The sequence below is a fragment of the Neodiprion pinetum genome, chromosome 5 (assembly GCF_021155775.2).
Source record: "Neodiprion pinetum isolate iyNeoPine1 chromosome 5, iyNeoPine1.2, whole genome shotgun sequence".
NCBI classification, from domain to species: Eukaryota; Metazoa; Arthropoda; class Insecta; order Hymenoptera; family Diprionidae; genus Neodiprion; species Neodiprion pinetum.
The window spans coordinates 30335829-30354878 of record NC_060236.1 but is presented as its reverse complement, the minus strand read 5'-3'; the positions used below and the strand labels follow the sequence as shown (position 1 = coordinate 30354878).

At 39.6% G+C, this 19050-nt stretch overlaps 3 protein-coding genes across 7 annotated transcripts in view; 1 reads left to right on the top strand and 2 right to left on the bottom strand.

Annotated features, from left to right (window-relative positions):
* Positions 1-12228, bottom strand: part of Rap1 (RAS oncogene family member Rap1) — a 17223-nt gene extending 4995 nt beyond the window's left edge. Inside the window, exon 1 of one of the 2 annotated variants that reach the window (XM_046629711.2) lies at positions 11299-12228. The gene's annotated coding sequence lies outside the window, so the exon portion shown is untranslated. Of the gene's footprint in view, positions 1-9627; positions 9650-11298 lie in introns of those variants that run through there. The other variant, XM_069136754.1, reaches the window with a different exon arrangement.
* Pex10 (peroxin 10) lies at positions 12171-14730 on the top strand. Of its 3 annotated transcripts, none has more exons than XM_046629710.2 (4): positions 12171-12520; positions 12746-13043; positions 13118-13369; positions 13441-14730. In XM_046629710.2, exons 2-4 carry the CDS (start codon positions 12753-12755, stop codon positions 13765-13767), a joined length of 870 nt encoding a protein of 289 aa, XP_046485666.1. In that variant the 5' UTR covers positions 12171-12520; positions 12746-12752; the 3' UTR covers positions 13768-14730. The 3 variants fall into 3 exon arrangements, with proteins under 3 accessions (XP_046485666.1, XP_046485665.1, XP_046485664.1); XM_046629709.2 differs by having other exon boundaries at positions 12743-13043; XM_046629708.2 differs by having other exon boundaries at positions 12733-13043.
* On the bottom strand, positions 14083-19050 carry EDTP (Egg-derived tyrosine phosphatase). 2 transcript variants are annotated; one of them, XM_046629701.2, is made up of 6 exons: positions 18538-19050; positions 17617-18176; positions 16807-17126; positions 16237-16705; positions 15603-15962; positions 14083-15386 (listed from the first exon to the last, which is right to left on the bottom strand). In XM_046629701.2, the coding sequence occupies exons 1-6, from the start codon at positions 18622-18624 to the stop codon at positions 15224-15226; spliced, it is 1959 nt and encodes a 652-aa protein (XP_046485657.1). In that variant the 5' UTR covers positions 18625-19050; the 3' UTR covers positions 14083-15223. The 2 variants fall into 2 exon arrangements, with proteins under 2 accessions (XP_046485657.1, XP_046485656.1); XM_046629700.2 differs by having other exon boundaries at positions 14083-15389; positions 18538-19046.

The following is a 19050-nucleotide window of genomic DNA, read 5'->3' as shown; positions in this document are numbered from 1 at the left end:
CAATTCAGCCCTGCTGCACAAACTCGGTGATCGAATTGATCAAAGATAGAGGTGGAAGTGAGGAGTGAGATAGAGGTGGAAGTGAGGAGTGAGATATAAGGACAGTTATTGGCCGTTGGACGAGAGTATATAATCGGACAGCATTTGTTTCGTCGCAATGCGAGTTCCATCCTCAACTTTAGATCTAAGAGGATGGTGTAGTCAGTCTTTACCGACCGATTCAAATTTTCCAATATTCATTAACGCCGTCTTTTTTTCCGGCTAACTTGTTTTCGATCGGAAACAAAATGCGACTTCGATTCTATGCGAATTACGTGACAATGCATCTAATATTATCACGTCACCTTCATTGCCAGTCATTGTCACATAATTCGTATAGAATTGCACTCGCGGTTTTTTTTCTTACCGAAAACAAGTTAGCCAGAGGGGAACGAAGTGACTAGTTATACGCTTGACCCCTTGATGAAACTGACTTCGCTACTTCAGTTTGCGCTAATAACATTAAGTCGATTCCTATTATAGATTGTTGAAAAATTGAAAACCCGTAGACGCGTTGTGCGCTGTCTATAACGTATCAACGGTAGAGCCTCGATCAATAATCCAGAAAATCCGGCTACCGTGGGCAACTTCATTTCCTTTATCACGTTATCTCTCCGTTGCTCAGTTTTATCCGTCTGCATGTTGCGGTGAAACGATTGCACGAAGGCTGTTTCAGTGTCGGTGCGTGATTATAACGAAACATTGAATAAAATTAACCATCCATGTGTTTTCCGTACATACCAGAGTCGGTCTGGGAGCTACATGTATACTATATGTATAAAAGATTGTCCCCAGACACTAAATTTATGCGATAAATCAAGGATAATATTTCCATATAAACATCGTCGAATAAATAACAATTCATGTTAAAAATTTTCGTTTCAGGGTTAGAACTGACAGACGCTGCAGTTGAGACAAAAATACATACTGCATCGCAATTCGTGCAGTATGCGCATGTCCAATATATGAAGGATCCCCCTGTGATGATGAAAAAACACTTCGTCTCATGTGTAGCGGTAGCGGTTCGCTATATCGTACGACCGTACAACAAGTGGCGGACATTTTTCTACTGTTCTTTTTCCTTTCCTTTGTTTTTTCCTGCACTAATTCAAGTGCAAAACAACTTTGTCCCTCAGCCTGTGTGTGTTTGCAGCAGTAAATTTTTATCTGGGATTTTCATATGTAATCACGACCAAGTGCAACGCAGTGAATATTTCGGTTGACTATATTTATACGTACATATAGATGTATGTGTCTAATGAAAAAACAAGACAATAACTTTGACGAATGACTCACAATCAGTCTGATTAAATCGGTCTGAAATGATGCACACTGATCTTCATCATCCGGTGCTACAATTATAATCGGGGCACGTTTGTTCGCTCAGCTTGTTATCCGTGATGATATGCAGCAGAGATGACGTGTGTTCCACAGTCACGTTTACAATAAGCGAGGATCGTTGTTTCGCATTATAACAATTATCGGCGAAGATATTCGAAGGTAGCCAACGTCGTGTATGGCGATCTGTTGTCCTCCGAATTTCGAGACTTAAAACGCGGGTCTGCTTGGCGACAGAGCTGAACTCTTTTAGGTACGCATACTTACGTACATACCTATACTGTATACACCGCGTCGAAGAAAACTAACTAAAAATACTCCACTCCGTGCCAGGATGCGACGGAAACGAGCTTAACCGTAGGAGTGGCAATTAAGGGGGTTCCAACAGTCGTTGGGGGCGCTTTGAACAACGGGATGACGAAACGAAGAGGATTTTTTTTATAATCGATCGAGAGGTAATTGTCGATGTCGCGAATAGGCAATGGGGGGAAATTTTTTCACGACGATGAAAGTTAATAAACTTGGCAAATTCGAAAAAAAATTCCTCTGGAGAAAATTTGACTGGAAAATTGGCGGTCTTACAATTAGAGTCCGTGAAATGACTTGTATCGATCGGTAAGAACGGCTCGTTATCGGCTACCGGTAAAGAGGATCAGGAGTAGATAGAAGAGTCGAGGGATTCACGGAACGTTCACGGCGGGGTTAAAAAATTGCTCGAAGCATATATATATATATATATACATAATATTGCGAAACGTGGGTGTCGCCGGAAAACGCAATATCCATTCATACTTATGAAGTTTATCCTATTTCGAAATTTTCCACCTCTTATAACGAGGAAAATTCCCCATATAATGGTGAATTTTAGATAACAAGCATGACAACAGCGAAAAAATATAGTAAAATATGAATCTCTAGTGAAATTGAGAAGCTCGTGGTTAATCAATAGGTATTAGAATATTATTTTACCATACGATGGAACAAATCATCGGCTACTGATAAAATATTAAAAAGATATAACTAAACCTCTTCAAGTTGAATGTAGTTAAAAACGTCTTTGTGATTCAGAGAAAATTTCTTTTACTAACAACAATCTGTTACTAACAATGACTCAGAGAAGTCACATTGTTCTAATAAATTTTTTTAACATAAAATCCATACAGTTCGTTTGAGTCTAATGAACAATAAATTAGTTTATCCGTGAATAAATATGCCTGATACAAATCGTCCGAGACAGAAATTCTTTTCGTTCAGCTTATCGATTGGTAAAAATAAATCCGATGTGTAAAATAGTTAAAAATGAATTTACAGATGTTAAAGTTGTGATTTAACGATACAATTGCATTTTTTTAAATTTAATTCATGCAATACGAGACAATTATAATTAGGATCTGATAAGCGACATGAATTCGTAAGCCAAAAAATGCCGAAATAAATAATTGTTGTTACTAATATCTGACACTGCAAACATTGATACGCTTTAAAATAATTTCCTGTGTAACGGGGACTTATTTACAATTAAATACATATAACATAACTAAACCAACCAAAGCGAAGTAATTTGAAAATTCTAGTAAATTTCATTTCCATTGCAGAGGTGAAGTTCGTTAGCAATACGAGTTCCGTCCTCTGTTTACACTGATAATGAATTCCCCGATGCGGGATCAGGAACGAATTACACACGGCTGGGCAAACGGCTTGTGCAACTGTTCAAAAGACGACGAGTATGCAGGTATTATACATAGAGTCAATCGCAGCATGCAGGTGAGTTGGCGCTGAACACGTGGTGAAAATTTTCACCCCCTTTATGTGCCTGCATACCATGACCCGTTTCGTTTGCCTCGTTGACGTTGGTCGTCGGTTCGTCTAGTCGCCCGCCTTTAGTAGCAAGCAGCAGCACCACCAGCTCCTTTTGGCAAAGCCGGTTGATGATTAGCTAGCTGGTCAAACAGCCTCTTCTTACAGTCACTCTGGCGGAATAATATAACCCACATCGGTAGCAGACGCAGTCAGGGTTAAAATTTCATCAAATTTTTTACACCAGCCGGTATATTTTTAATTTTCTATTTTAGTTGCTACAAATTTTTTAATGCAATATGTTCAAAGAAATATAGAAAATTATTTATTGTCAATTACTAATTGCTCTAGTTACGCGGTTCTCTTGGCGAATCTTTGCCCTTCGAAAACCAGTCGCATTGCATGTGATGCATCGTTATTTAAAAAAAAAAAATCTTTCTCACGAACTAACTTTACTTTTGCTATCTTTAATACAGCATGGGTGTGGTATGGCTCTTACATAGCGGTTATGTATACGTGGATCATGGATGTAATAGCGTTAATTGTTGTCCGTTATGTAGACATAACCGGGATATAACCAAGTTATGTTACGGTAATGCAACATGGATTATATAATTGAAATGTTATATAATGTTAGAGTGATTACAGCAAACGGGAATCGCAAGTTCGAGTAATGATATGTACTATATCAGTGAGTGACTTGCTATATTGATATCATCATTATTTCACATACATTGCGAATTCATACGTGATATAATATATTCATGATCTCGGTTGAGTTTTTCCGTAGAGTTTTCATTTCACGAATTATCAATACGGTTTTCTTTTTTCTTCTTTTCTGCCAGCGAATAGGAGAATCGATTAAAACTTACCGAGAGGAAATGAACAAAATACTTTAGGCGCAAAAACGCGAATGAGGCAATAGCAGTGAAAAACCAATAAATTTTTCCTCTATAAACACGTACGAAGCGAACCCTTCGCCACATCCTGCAGTAAATAAGGTCGCTAAGAATTCACGATTACATAAGATTGAAACGGTGATTTATTGTATCCGAGGAATGTTTGTTCATTGTTAGATATGGATTTTCATCCTCTCGACAAGTAAAAACGTTGTACAATCATTGAATATTTGAAGCCAGACTGAATTCGTACATTATGTATTACAGAACGAATTTTGTCTCAGGATAAAATTGAGTATGTATTATGTATATGGTATAAACTCGAGTTAAGTACGCGATGTTTAATTTACAGTACAGATATATGTACATGTGTATACACATATACATACAAACATACTTACGTATAACAGACGTATAAAGTTCGTTGCTGATGTAGCGTGCAAAGGGAAAGTTTGGAAATTTAATTAAACCGTGATGCCTGTAAAGAGCGAGCGGGCGAAAGAGAGAAAGAGAGAGAAGCGCGGTTTTTCCGGCGAATGAACGAAATTACGGAATTTAGTTTATACCAGCAGGAAAGTGTCACACTCTGTGAAATAATCAACGCCTCGTATTCACGGTATCGTTCGATTTTTAAAATTCGAACAGACGAAAAACGCTTTGAATACTTGTTTTGCAAACGACTTTCGCCTGATATAAAATTTGTAAAACTCTCGACAGGAAATTTTCATCACGAAGGCTAATAATGGATCGAATCTTTTTTCTACGGAATTCTGGCCTTGTCTTAATCAAAGGTAATGAATCTCCTTAAAAGTCAAGGCTTGAAGTTTCCTAAGAACGCTGCAGCAAACGTCGCAGCAACGTCACAGAAGAAAAAGGGATGACGTCAGAACTTGCAAGATCGAAACCACAACGGGAGAAATGAATAAACGGTATGGCTCAGCCTCTTTCCTGCTCCACTGAAAATGCTGAGAAACGTCTGGAACAATTTGGAGAAGAAATTGTCTGATGAAGTGGAAAACCGGCGGTTTTAGAGTCCGTGAAATAATGATTTGTAACGATCGGTAAGAATAACTCGTTACCTGTTGCCGGTAAAGAGGATCGGAAGTAATAAGAAGTTAAGGATTCACGAAACATGAATGGCTGAGTCAAAAAATTGCTGCCAAGAAAAAATGTCATAAGCCAGAGGCTTACAAGGTATCACTTGTGCCAATCAATAGTTACACGTATAATAAAAAAAGAAATAACCTAATAAGGAGGAGGAGAGGAAGAAGAACTTCCTGAACCTGGACGAGCATAAATCGACCTAACTAGTACACAGTATCTCACGACCCATGATTCACGGATAAGTTTTGTTTACGGGTAGGCTCCTTTTTTCACGCCATATGTAGAATGCACCTAAATTCGGTTAATTAACCAACCAGTGCGACATCGTCCCGAGGGGTCTGGCACGAATATCATCGGCGCGATGAGTCAAGTCTTGGCCATGGCCGAACGAGAGAACGACTCTTGGAAAGTTCGATGTCACGAGCGAGACCGCGAATTGATCGATTTTATTGTGGACCTATTGGGTCGATAAATGGAAGCAGTAGAGCCCGTATTTTTTCGCTGACGAAGAGACTCGGGTCGAGCAGTTCGATTTCAATGCTGCAAGCCGAGTTGGCATATCGCTTAAAAGATCAGAGTATTAAATTCTTTGTACCAGGAGGACTCGCGGCGGTTCTTCTGCGGTTTTTCTCTTATCTAGGTTCCTGTCGGTAATTCTTCGAAGCGGAGCAAAGTTTCGCATAACGTGTAATGCGGTGGTAGTTTTGTTCGATAGCTGACCGGGTTTTACGCCAAGCAATTCAGTGCAGTGCACGAGCAGCGAAGAGAGGAATTGGCTCGTGGGAAGCTGCGGATGCATGACGTAACTCGAGGATCGAGAGCCACTGCAACTTACGGAACAATGAACGATGAGCGCTCGAATTGCTGCCGCCGACGAGGGGACGAAACAGGTGTTCCATTTAGGTTAGAGAACCTAATTCAAAGCCCCTGACGATTTTCTCTACCATCGACTTGCTCTCTTCACTTTTTGAGGTAACTGTTCAATCGAAGGTGAATAATTCAAAGGTCAGGACAAGGTTGATCAAGCTTGGTCGAAAACTAAATTTTGCACTTAGTCTCATTATTTTACTCTCCAAGGCAGTCATTATCGGAGTTTTTAATCAAGCTTGACGGGTCGAAATTTGTGCATGTATAATACAGGAAAAGAAATTGGCTGTTCGAGTGGAAAACCGGCGATCTTACAGTCCGTGAAACGACTTGTATCTATCGGTAAGAACGACTCATTACCTGCTGACGGTAAAGAAGGTGAGAAGTAGAAAGTAGAGTTAAGGATTTATAAAATGCATGGCCGGGTCAAAGTATTGCAAAGAATCGAGCCCTGTGAAATATACTTAATTCTGAAATTCTATACACGTTTATGTTTCTCTTGGATTCTGATTCGACTTGATTGCACCGTCATCGGTAACTCTTATACAGGTATAATGCCTATAACATTCTAGCGATTCCTGTTAGATATATGTATAGTTCTTTTTATCTCTTTATGAATTACTGGATTTCGAATTCCGACTCGATCCTTTCATTATACACACGTTTATGCATTGTCAGAGAATGACCTAATCAGCGTCAACGAATGAATGACTAATATTTTTTCGTCACCGAAGGAATAGTCCAAGGTATAATGTACATTAGAAGAACTGCGTTAGCAATCTCGCGGCGCGGTTTTCGCAGAATCAAGAGAGCGATCGGAAACGGTTTTCTTTCTTCCACTGCCAAAAGAGTCATGTATCAAAAAAGGAAACGGAAATGAACGTCATTCGGAGAGGAGATTGAGTAAATTCATTGCGTTGTAGCTATCCTTATAAGGATACAATTATTATTTCATTCGAACTTCTCAAACTTCAAAGTTCTGAAACCTGACAATGATATTGAACGAATAACGAACTAGGATTGTAAAGGGAATTTGATCCAAACCGTTTAGAGCCACGCAATTCTGCCGATGAGTGAGTTTCCTTGCTCGTTATATCGGTACGCATGTAATGAAATCCAAACTGATTGTGAGTGAAAAGCATAAAGAAAGGAAAAGCGGCTTGTGTATACACGCGACAAGCGAGAAACACCGAAGAGCATTGAGAAGGAGGTGGAGGCGATAAGGAGTAACGACGCGTGACTGGAAATCACAACAAAAGTTCTTCACCAACTTGACTCAACAATAAATCCGTTTATCGGTAGGCCGTGTATATCAAGCGATTATCGATTCGCATCTATTTCACCATCAATATCGTTGATTTTCGATTGACAATGAAATCAGCTGGCATTCCTAGACTTGGCAAAGTGTGTAAATTCAATTCGTGCATCACGCGCGCATACAATGATGTATCTTGAAGGAGCGCGTCGCGAACCGAGGACCCCGTGCGACGTGATATTTTAAATATAGATACCGCTAGATGCACAAAGCAACCGTATTATATACCTTGTACAAGTTTTGCGAGGAGAAAGAAGAAGCCGCGCCTTTGTGGCAGGAACAGCGGTGTTTCCTCAAGTTGTTCACTCTGTGTGTGCTTGCAGCACCGTTGCGTTGGTGCTACAGCACTCAACACAGGAAGCTTTCCTTCGCTTATTCTCTTTCTCATATCGCGATGCCTCCTCATACATCTTACAGTCTAGTCGTCAGCCGTCCGTAAAGAAATTGGAAAGGCTTTTTAGCGACAGAGGAGATATATCGTAGATTATACGCATACTGTACATATAACGATGAAACTTTGTCGATATTTTATCTCGAAAGCAAAGAGAAAAACAAATATTGCCGTTCAAAAATAATAATAACAATGAGAAAAACGTATCCCAAGTACAATTCTTAATTTTATATATTATTTCAATCAGATCGCGACAGTTACATTTATAAGTCGTTATTAGATCCGTACGACGTACTGTGTATACGCGACTTATTCCGGGTTAGAATGTTGTCGTTATTATACTAAATTTATACTCATCACAAACTTTGCGTTATTCTTTGTGATATACATGGATACGAGAATCGCGATTCTTTCCGTACATCCTTCGGCTGGCTGGTTGCACCCGGTGTGATTTTGGGGAAGCGCGATATAGCTTATTGTTAGGTGCGTTGATCTATGACTCATCGCAGTGCACCAGTCGATTTATACATCTGTGTTGTTCCTCTTTTAGTGTTCAGCAAAGTCGGAGAAAACTCGCTCTGTACCCTCAGTGTATACATTACCTTTCTTTGATTCATTTCCGAACGGTGAAACTGTCGTAATCGAACGAAAGGAAAGTCAAAGGCCCTCAAGTTTGTAAATGAGAGAAGAAAAGCATAAAAAAAACGAACCCTTTTACCTTTCCTGCAGCATTAAGTGCTTGGCAACGTTGCCGACTTCTAAAACAAGTTCCCGTGGATTCCACGGAGTCGACGCTCTCTCTATGTTTATATAGTTACGGTTAGGGACTTGGTAGTTAGCCGCGGCAGCCTTCTTCGCTCGGTCGGTCTCTCAACTCACTTTCTATTGGCTGACACGCGTTGTTTAGAGGGTGGGGCACGCGGCGTGGGCCCAGCGTGGGTCCCCACGTATAAAATGCACATATGAGTGTCAGAGGGGACTCGATATCGTAGTCGAAATCGGACACGTGTAATAAGGTAGTGAAAAAAGCGAAATCAATGCCGGTTAACCCCGATAAAACAACTCGAAACACATGTGTGTTTCTTGTCGATGAAACGAAAGAAGAAAAGAAAACGAAAATTAAACTAATTAATAAATCGTTTGCAACTTATAACGTACTATACATCGTTTATGATAAATAGGTTGATGTAAGAAAAACATACGCACACACGTACGGACGACTCTTATCGTTATAATATCATCATCGACTAGCTTTATTGTGTAATGCGATATCCTTATCTGTGCATAGAATATTTCTGGATGCTCGGTTTCAGTCGTTTAGAGAAATTTTTATGACATAACGTATCCCGTTGTTTCAGACTCATAAAAATTCAGGTTTAAATAATGGTACAACTCCATCTCTATACAAGTGTATTTAAATACTATTTCTAGTATATCAACCGCTTGAAGTTTACTGATTTAAAAACGAACATCAATCAATAACAGATCAATCTTCGGATAATCGATTGAAATTTGATGCTGCTCGAGGAGGCGCAACGATTATTTTTGTGTAGAGTTTATCCCCGTTTTTGGTACGAAGGATTACCGGAAAATCGACGAATCGCTTTAAATTAGTACGAATTATGACAGATGGTACAGAAATAGATCTACGAGGGAATGTGTTTTTTTTCTATCTTTGTTGCTGCTTGTTTCCTGCAGTTTGCCAGAATGGCGAAACTGAGTAGATGGAGTGTATCGTTTCGTCGATTAAGTTCAACCAGATACCTACACACACCAAGGATAATTGGTATCACTTACGTAACGACTCTCTACCTATATGTACATATGTATACACCCTCGAGTGGTTTCAAGTTGATAATTTTGTAACGTATACGTACAACTGTTTCTGTATACTTCGCGATGTTACTCCCACAATACGTGTTGTACCTTTCTGCAGGATGAGGGGTGGTTTGCTTTCTTCTCGTTGCTGTGTGAATTAATTTTTAATTGTATTCCCCCTGCTGCTGGAAGCCGATAATAGTCCATGGAATAATATAATAATCATACACAACGTGCCGAGTTTTCTTTACATTGTATAACGTGCATTAAAAACTTTGAAAATTTTACTATATATTCATTCGACTTACGTTTAAGATTAGTACGTACAATATTGACGGACGAGTAAATGAGGTTGCGTTTAATAATAACCTGCATGATAAACACTGGCAACAAGACACGTCGTAGAGAGACCCGTACAGTCCTCGTTTATGACGCCAGGTTGAAGAAAAATACAATCGATACATCGATGTCTAAAAAGCATGACGCAAGAAAGAATTTTATTTCCATGATCGGTGTAATCATCGATGATATAATCGTGTGCGATTACACAGATTATTCTATGCTGTCTATACAAATGACTAGCATTTTATCTCAAGAGAAGTTATTATCAAGTTCAAATTTCCCGCTCTCGTGACTCGATTTTATGTTACCTGTGTGAAGGTATGTAACAGCTGAGAAACAGTCAAGAAAATTTGAAAATCATTCGACGTGAATTATAAAAATCGTGTAGAAGGTAATCTCGAGAGTGCGAGATCAGTGCCCGTATAAGCGTGGTACTATTATTAAATGTGCAGTACGTTAATTGATTTTATTTAAGGAACGACCGTGATGCACGCAACGTGCAGAGGGGGGGTGTCGAAGACCCTTAAACACATGAAGGATTTTCGTCCCGCGATGACGATGATGGGGAATGGATGACGTTTATACACGCTCGTGTTACATCGTGCATAGATACACCGTATAATACGTGCGTACGGCGTTTTATGATATGAGTCACATTAGGATTATGATTATTTTTAGTGTATGTATCCGTAAGTTGAATCGTGTCGTCACTTGTTCTGATCGTAATTGCGGTAAAGCCAACCAACAACCATATATTGCATGTCTAGATGTCGCCTCGTAACGTGAAAGAGCCGACTAAATTATTACTGATAAATTATTTATCGTGGACAGTACGATAGGTCGATTTTAAAACGCGCCTCGTTCGCCGATAAAAGCGATTGGTTACCGTGATTAATTGAAAGAAATTGACAGGATTGACAGTAATAAAAGGGCAATAGCAGAAGAGAACAAAAAAAAGAGGAACATCGGTAACGTGGTACTGAAAGGAAGGGAGGGAACGCTCTCAGTTATGTGGATCAAGTATTTAGTCTATGGATGGTCGAAACGCAAGATAAATCCGGCTGCTGTGATCGTAGATAATAAATTCCTAGATATGCGACAAACGACAGAAGAAGAAAAATTCGCTTTCTCTCCCTTTATTCATCCGATTCCGATTATCGAATACTCGCGAATTAACTTTTTGTTTTTTGTTGCATAGTGAGAGGACCAGAGGGAAGCGGATGGGATCGACTGTCGAGCTAAAATGAGATACGACAAGATACTTGAGAGCTCGGACTGTGGGCGTTTTCAGTGTAGGGATGAATTGATGCATCGCTTGTGTGCGGAGATGAAGATAAGCGAAGAAAGACGGAATGAAGTAGATGTGTGTAATTTTCTTAGTTACATACCTGACGCCTATCTCGCGATTGGTATCTCTGGGGATCCTTGATTTCCCGTAGAAATTACGATATATGGTGTATGATTGTTGTTGTTGTTGTTGTTGTTTTATTTTGTTTTTTTACGACGTCCACCGTTTTCGATTTCGTTGCAACGACTTCCAAGTCTGACTGTGATTAGATTCTCCGGTTGTTTCCTGTCGTTCGCTTTTGCCTTCTTCTGTCGTCGCCGCCGCCGCTGCTGCTGCTGTTGCTGCTGCTGCTACACCGCCATGACTTCATGTAGAGAGAGAAAATACCCACTACTACCCAGAGTCACGATGTAGGTAGGTAGGCAGGCAGGCAGTTGAGTAGGTGTACGTACCAATTGCACGCCGAGATTGTCGTCGAGTTGTGACACTGATATTCGGTTCACGAATGAAGGAATATCTTTTCTCTATTTTTTTTCGTTCGTAACTCTTTAAAGTCTTCCTACGAAACTTTTATTACAACTTTACATTCACAGATTTTCTTCCCCTCTAAGCCTCGTGTCGCCGATGCTGCACCCTTTCCACGCACACCGCACTACTGCCGAACTCGCGAGCATATAACAATAATTAATTTTACCTTTTATACAGTCTTGTTGAATTGTATTGTTTTTTTTTTTTTTTTAACTATTATTGTTATTTTCTTTGTATCCCGTATCTTTTTTCTTTTTCCTCGCAACACTTCTTTGTTCATTTACTCGTTAATTTAAATTCTCTAGTTTGTTGTTTTTTTTTTTCTCTTACGGATCATTCGATTCCACAGAGTCTCTATATCACCGCACGTTTTACTCCTTCTGTCGGTTCGTATCAATTTATAACACGGCCTTAAGTAACGCCCGGCGAATCACAATTCTACCGTTATCTAGGGCGATGCCTACTCTGCTCGTCGCCGCTCGCTCACCCTGTCTTCCATTGGCACGTCGCTACGAACGTTCGCCGATAGCTTCTCTCGTAACCTTTCGTCGGCCAATTGGGGGCTCCCTTACGTCGGTCAAGCCCAATGGGCACTCAGCTTTTATGTGATGACGTCACTAGCCATTCGACCAACGTAAGCGCAACCGCTTAGTCATACGCAGCCACACACCGAACGACATCCGGAACGCCAGATTCGAGCAGGATATTGTTTCGTACCTGTTTAAGCAGCAATTTTTGCTCTATTCCGTCACTACGAGCGTTGATTTTACCTATTTCGGAGCTATAAACTCGAGGTAACTGCCAAAAATCTCAAATAATTCTACTCACTCTCGGCCAATGGAGAGTGCGGAAAATTAATTTACTTTCTTTAAGTTGGCAGTTCCGTATGCCGCGAAATATAAAACTTGAAGACGTATCGGATCTTCGTGCATGCGATCTTGCGTTAATTTGTATAGAAATTCAAATGTTCGAATGTCTTTTGTTTCTTGGTCTTACCGTTAATCAGATGAAATTAGAAGGTCAACGATGGAGCGAGTTACTCCACATGGTTTCCGATCGAAGGGTGCGAATCAGGCAGAAATATTAAGAGCCCGTCAGCGGGATGATATGTTTGTTACAAATTTGCGGGAAAACTTATCAGAATTGATGCACAAACTCGGTGGCAGCAAATTACTTCTACACATCGTACAGTCCGAGCTACCAGCCAAATTCGCCTATTTCATTGCTACTACAGCAATGAACAATCAGACTATTGGTGAGGAGTACACTGGCATTATTCAAGCTGACCTGAAAGCCTTAAAAGTTCCATCGCTCGCTGTGGGTATTCAGTTTTGGAACATCCGCTGAATTCAAATGCCCGTTTTTATAAACAGACTGAAATTATCTTTCAGGCACGAACGTTAGCCATACTATTGGAATGCTTTGGCGAACAAGTCTTGATAAGGATATTAGACAGGCTATTGGTCTCAATCAACAATCCAGGAAACGATTTAACACCCGAGGCGAAATTTATTCTAAATTTCTCATTGACGAGACTCAGAACTGCTATTCCCATTGTAATTCTAGCCCATCGAGGTCTCTTCTATATTCTTGGTCGGTATTACAGCCTCAGCAAAAGAATCGCTGGTGTTGATTACATCAAGGTGCGTTGACCGTACTGTCTACCCCTGCTCAAAGCATATTTGATAGTAAAATTTGCAAATATTTTTCGCAGGTATACGGCCGTCGTCCAGCCGAAGGGATAAGTTGGGGTTTGCGATTGTTGGGGGTGGCAACGATCGCTCAATGTTTATTGAAGCTCTGGAGCAGCCGACAGTTATCAGCATCTGAGGAGGCAAAAACAGTTGAAATCACGAAAGGGTTGGGCACAGATTCACGTAGCTGCCAATTATGCCTCGAAGTTGTACCAACGACCGCAACACCCTGTGGTCATCTTTTCTGTTGGCAGTGTATTTCTGATTGGCTTGCCGCCAGACCGCAGTGCCCATTGTGCAGAGAGTATGCCCATCCATCTAGAATTATATATTTATTAAATATTTGAGAAATGCGGGCAGAGAGAAGAAAAAAAAGTGGCAAACACGCATGCGTTATTTCCATTCCAATTTGACAAACCGTTAGATACATGTACTAGGTACGGAGATTGTTTCACAGCATGAAAAAAGTAAATGCATGCCAAATAATAACAATTCCTTCGCTTGTTGATAATAAATACGTTTTGTATCATTGTAAGTTTGGCTATAATTATTACACTGATGAAGGATCACGCAATAACCCATTACAACAACTTATGGGAAAAATTTATAATTCCAGTTGTGAAAGAGGAGAGATTGGTAAAATAAAACACAAACAACCGATGTCAGATCTGATTAAAATATATAAAAAAAAGTTTTTTTTCTCCAAATTACATTGTACACAAGAAATAAATTAAAAATCTTCAATCTTATTTGAAATCAGAATTTAAGTGAAACATGTTTTTGCCGTTCGTATGTTCATTTTTTTTATCATTACAACGGTTATACGTGCTATATCATAGTCCATGTTGCTCGATTTTTATCGTAAACTTTTCAATATGGAATAGGTAGTTCGTGTTAAGTAGATAAATGTTTTATTCTAATTCACGTACTTAGTTTAGTTTAAGGCTTAGTGCCTGCAATTTTTAACAACGGAAGAAACGATGATTCCCTTTACAAATATTGTACAATTTGGTATAATATGTTACAAGCCAATTATGAATTACTATTACTTTTCATTTTACAATAACAATTTCATTCTTCTTTAATCTTGCGATGACGTCCTCTCATGCAGTAGAAATAGATTTTTAATTGTTTGTCATCAATAGGTCTGCGGTTCATTTGGTCTATGACGTTTTCAATCCCCAGCTCAGAATTCACATTTTTATTCCCGTTATCAACTAGCTAGCTAACTACGTGGATCTGGTGTTTCCTAATTCTAAGAATATTCTTCGAATTTCGGATACCTCATAACGTGAAAATGATTTAAATAACATGAAAAATTGTATTAATATTCACCGATTATACAGCGAGTCGATGACTCGATCCCGAATCTTCTTTTTGTGATCAACGATACTATTTTCGAATTCTATAATAATAAATACAAGTACGTACGTGTAATATTGTAAACGTTATTTTATATATGTGTTAATGATTAGGCGCGCGAACGATTCAAAGACTTCGATTATTATAAAAAGGATAACGTACGATATATTATATACAAAAATAACAAGTCTTATTGAGACGTATACGTAAGCCGAACACGACACGTTTCAATCGCGATACATGATGATGATATACACGTCAACAACAATGGTGAGTTATCAATATGTGTGCACGTCACTCTTTTTAGTCAGGTGAATAATAATGATATTAATAAAATTTTCTCAGTTGAATCAAAGAAGAATCAATAACGATAAATTAATTATTTGTGATTAGCATGATGAGGGGAAGAAGCTAAGATGTCACGATGATCAACGGCTTAGGTCACAACGATGTACGCTGCGTTGAAAGGATTCCAACCTTTTCGGCAAAATTACCCAACAGATTACCCAGTGCCGAATCCGCGCCGTCTTTGAACTTGAACCCGATCGCCGAACAGTAGACGTTGTAAAATAACGTTCTTACGTTGTGGAGTCTTTCTTTCCGTCTTCTGGAAGCAAACGAAAATAATTTTTTTTTCTCTCCAAACTCTAAGTGTTAAAGATTTAAAGCTACAGAAGCCGGCGTAATCGATTAATTTATTATAGACACTACTTGCATATGTTCATCTCAAGTAATATTTCACGCCAAGATGTAAGATACCTGCTCAGATCAATTTCCGGATTAAAAATACAGAAATATTATTTTCATCAAGGTCACGTACTGCGTAAGGTGATCAAGAGTGGTCTGGGACAGGCCATCTTCCGTAATGGTGCAGCTAGAATCATGCGATAATTGTCCGGGACAAATTTCGCACATTGGTCTACAAACTGTTGAACAGGCACCAGAAGTGGTTTCGCTTCCGGAAGAATTGGCCATTGTTGAACCTCGGAGACTTCCGGTACCTGATATTATTTGCCAAGAGCCTCCGCTGACTGAGGATGTGGATTCATTTCTCTGTCGAAGTCTCCCTGAAACAGGTACGGCGACAGGAGATGTTCGAGTCTGTGGCAAAGGCGAACGCGGCCCCAATCCGCTACTCTCCCGATTGTGGGTAGTGTGCAAGGTCCGTGGAACCGTGTTTCTGAAGTACATAGATAAAAATCGGATTTATTTCAAGGTAGCAGTCGGTAGTTAAGAGATTAGGGAATTCAGCGACTTGGTCAATAGTATGGGTCAGGGATACTTAATGGTCGTTTGGGTTTGGAATGCCTGCTTTGATTCAAGGGCGTTCAGGAGGTGGATCTGAAACGAAGGATCAGGGATGATAGCGAACATTCTTCGGGTTTACAGTGTGCCTCGAAATCGAGCCTGGAACGCAACATAATACTGTTAGGATTAATCAACTGTAGCCATACCCATTATTTTGAGATTCTTCCTGGCCTTCGTTGACAGGGGAAACCGTAGAGATAGCAGGTGGATTGTTGTCTTGACTATCGCGACTATTTTGACTAGCGGAACTGCACCAACTGTTGAGGCTTAAATTTGAGCTAACCGAACTAATCGTGACAAAGGATTCGTTATCAGACATGACGTTGTCTAGTTGGCAATCGCTGTCGTTTCTAAGTACCGGGTGTTTAGTCTTTGAGCAGCGTGAACCCAATATGCTATATTCCTCATCCATTATGTTTTTCAAGAAAGAAAAACAAAAGAAGAATATTTCTTCTCCTTTGCTAAGCCGGTCCTCCAAGTTGTGGCCGAACAACATCCAGTCATACGCTATGGTGAAATAAAGTATTTGGTGTGCGTCCAGTGACTGGTGGATCATTCCGTCTGCCCATAAGCTTAGCCTGAGCAGCGAGACAAACAATGGAGTTCGATCCCACCCTAAGAAAAGGAGTTAGTCAAGTGAGTATTTCATAAAAGAAGTGGCGATTGCTAGTCCTGTTGATGATTCTCAGAAAAAAAACGTCCTTATAGTATCTCACCAGAAATGCAATGGATTAATAAACCGCTTCCATTGTCGGTTAAATAACGTAAAACGAGCTTCATGTAGTTTTGCGTTAGCTGGACTAGATCCCAGATTTTGTACTGGTCCCAATTTACCCTGAGCGGAGTGGAGACTGGATCTTCTGGAACGCCAATGGTCGCATCAACATGAGCTTGGCTCCAGTCGAACACGAGGCCCTTCCCATTGTAGTTCCTGTCTCTGTATTCCTTGAAGAATTCGCACCCAGGATATGGCAGTGAGATAATGGTAAAGTCTGAGTACCTTTTCTCCTTGTCGACCTTCTCCGAAGACGTGACACTATGTACCGGACAAAATAGCACTGCTTAGTTCAATAAATTTATCATCAATACAAAAAAAGTGAAAAGACACTACGAAGTGATTCAACACAATTATTGTAGTAAAAAATCAACGACTGCAGGTTTCCTTTTGACAGCTTATTTAAACAAAAGTATATATCGTATTTTTCACTTTTGCTTTTTATATTTTGCTTAAATGATGAAATGCTGCGTTTAAGTAATAATTAAGAGGGTAGTTTGGATTTTTGTGCCATCTTTAAATATAGCGTTACAATGTCTTCTGCATTTTATATAAAATTTGGGATTGAATATAATTGAAGAAGACTTTATGCATACGTTTGAGAAAAAAAACCATCTATTTGTCTCAGGAATAAAAACTATACTCCGATTTCTGTGACAAACCAACGTTATATATTATAAATACATAAAGATAAATGGTCGAAGGGGTTTAACACCTGAAATTGGTTATTGTTAATGATATTGATACTTACTTCATGCCAAATTTCACCTTCTTCTTTTCTACCATAAAGTCAACGATAGTCCCAACATTGAGAGTTTTGAGCAGTCTTATATCATGGCTTCTGACTCTGTCAAACAGCTGCCAGTCTCCAGAAGTCAATTCTCCGCCAGTAGCCTCTTCGACCTCTTCTTCAGGAGGGAGAGAGTTGGCACCGTCGTTACCCGAAAAGAAATAGTCCAGACCAGACCTGCCGTAAATTTCAGGTCCACCAGACAGCGTGGCGGAACGACAGATATATTTCCCTTTGTAGAGTATGACCGGCAAGGGAAATCTGGACCTGCATCTTGCGAATCTTGCATTTTTCATAAGTTCCCTGAGCTTATTGATATCGTACATGCTCTCATATATAGTATCTGTCGTCCTAGACGGTGGCGTCGGTGAATCGGAATTAGAACTTCTGGTTTTTTCATTTTCGAAAAGGATCATTTGACTAGGATAATGAGCGCTAAGCTCACCACCGTTATTGCTTATCACAGAATGTGAGTAATCGATGTCGGAAATTAGCAGGCATCGCTGCATTATCGCTTGACTCTGCGAACAATTTAAGTGCGATGAGAAGTGCTGATGGGTGGAAAAAAAATTTTGAGAATACGATGCGGTAGGAAATCAGAATAGAGACAATTAGAAACACGAAGGTGGCGTGAACACGAATTCCAGGTTAGATTAGGTTAGGTCGAGGTTCAAGCTAGCTAGTGCCGAGAAAAGAAGTTAAAAATAAAGAAGTCATTTGTCCGCGTTGTTTTTTCCTTTTTTTTCTTGAACAAGCTTAAAATTATCGACACCTACGTTGGCCTTGAGCAGACGTAGAGAAGCATGCCACGTTCGTGATACATAACCTTAAACGTGGGTTAAGATTAAAGGTAATATAATATTATTTAGGTGTATGCATTACCGTACTGTCAGCATCTTTGGCACGATAAGTATTTTTAGCAAAATGGACAAGCAGCTCTTGAAGATCTTCGTTTTTTATTTCACTCATGATATTCTTTTTTCCGTATTTTGTTTTCACTGTGTTTATGAATTGTTGTGATTATTTTTTTACACTCGTACTTATTACGTTTCGCTTTTGTTTCTCCCGTTCGTTTCCTTTTAGCCGTTCGCGGCTTCGAGTTTGTATCTTTTTTTTTTGTTTTTTTTTTATAGTTCCTTATCTCTGTTCAATTCCTTCGCTGTTCTCTTTATTACTTTACTGTCCTTCTTTATTTCTCTTCATCTGTCGTTTCAAAACGTTTCGAAACTCTCGCGTCACAGCGTCGTTGGGCTAGGTGTAACGGATATGAATGCTTTACAACGTCTGGTATGCACATGTACCGAGCGAGATATATACCTCGGCGTCTCTAATGCCGATTGCCAAATTTCGGCGTTTCAAATCCCTCTTCCTTCTCCGCGCCTTCTTCTTCTTCTT

Excerpts from the sequence above, each read along its gene's own strand:
- Pex10 (XM_046629710.2), top strand. The coding sequence starts at position 12,753 with ATGGAGCGAGTTACTCCACATGGTTTCCGATCGAAGGGTGCGAATCAG. Across the intron at positions 13,044-13,117 it reads TAAAAGTTCCATCGCTCGCT|GCACGAACGTTAGCCATACT; the intron begins GTGGGTATTCAG and ends ATTATCTTTCAG. Across the intron at positions 13,370-13,440 it reads CTGGTGTTGATTACATCAAG|GTATACGGCCGTCGTCCAGC; the intron begins GTGCGTTGACCG and ends TATTTTTCGCAG.
- EDTP (XM_046629700.2), bottom strand. The coding sequence starts at position 18,624 with ATGAGTGAAATAAAAAACGAAGATCTTCAAGAGCTGCTTGTCCATTTT. Across the intron at positions 17,127-17,616 it reads AAGGTGAAATTTGGCATGAA|TGTCACGTCTTCGGAGAAGG; the intron begins GTAAGTATCAAT and ends TCCGGTACATAG. Across the intron at positions 15,963-16,236 it reads GAAGAATCTCAAAATAATGG|AAACACGGTTCCACGGACCT; the intron begins GTATGGCTACAG and ends TATGTACTTCAG.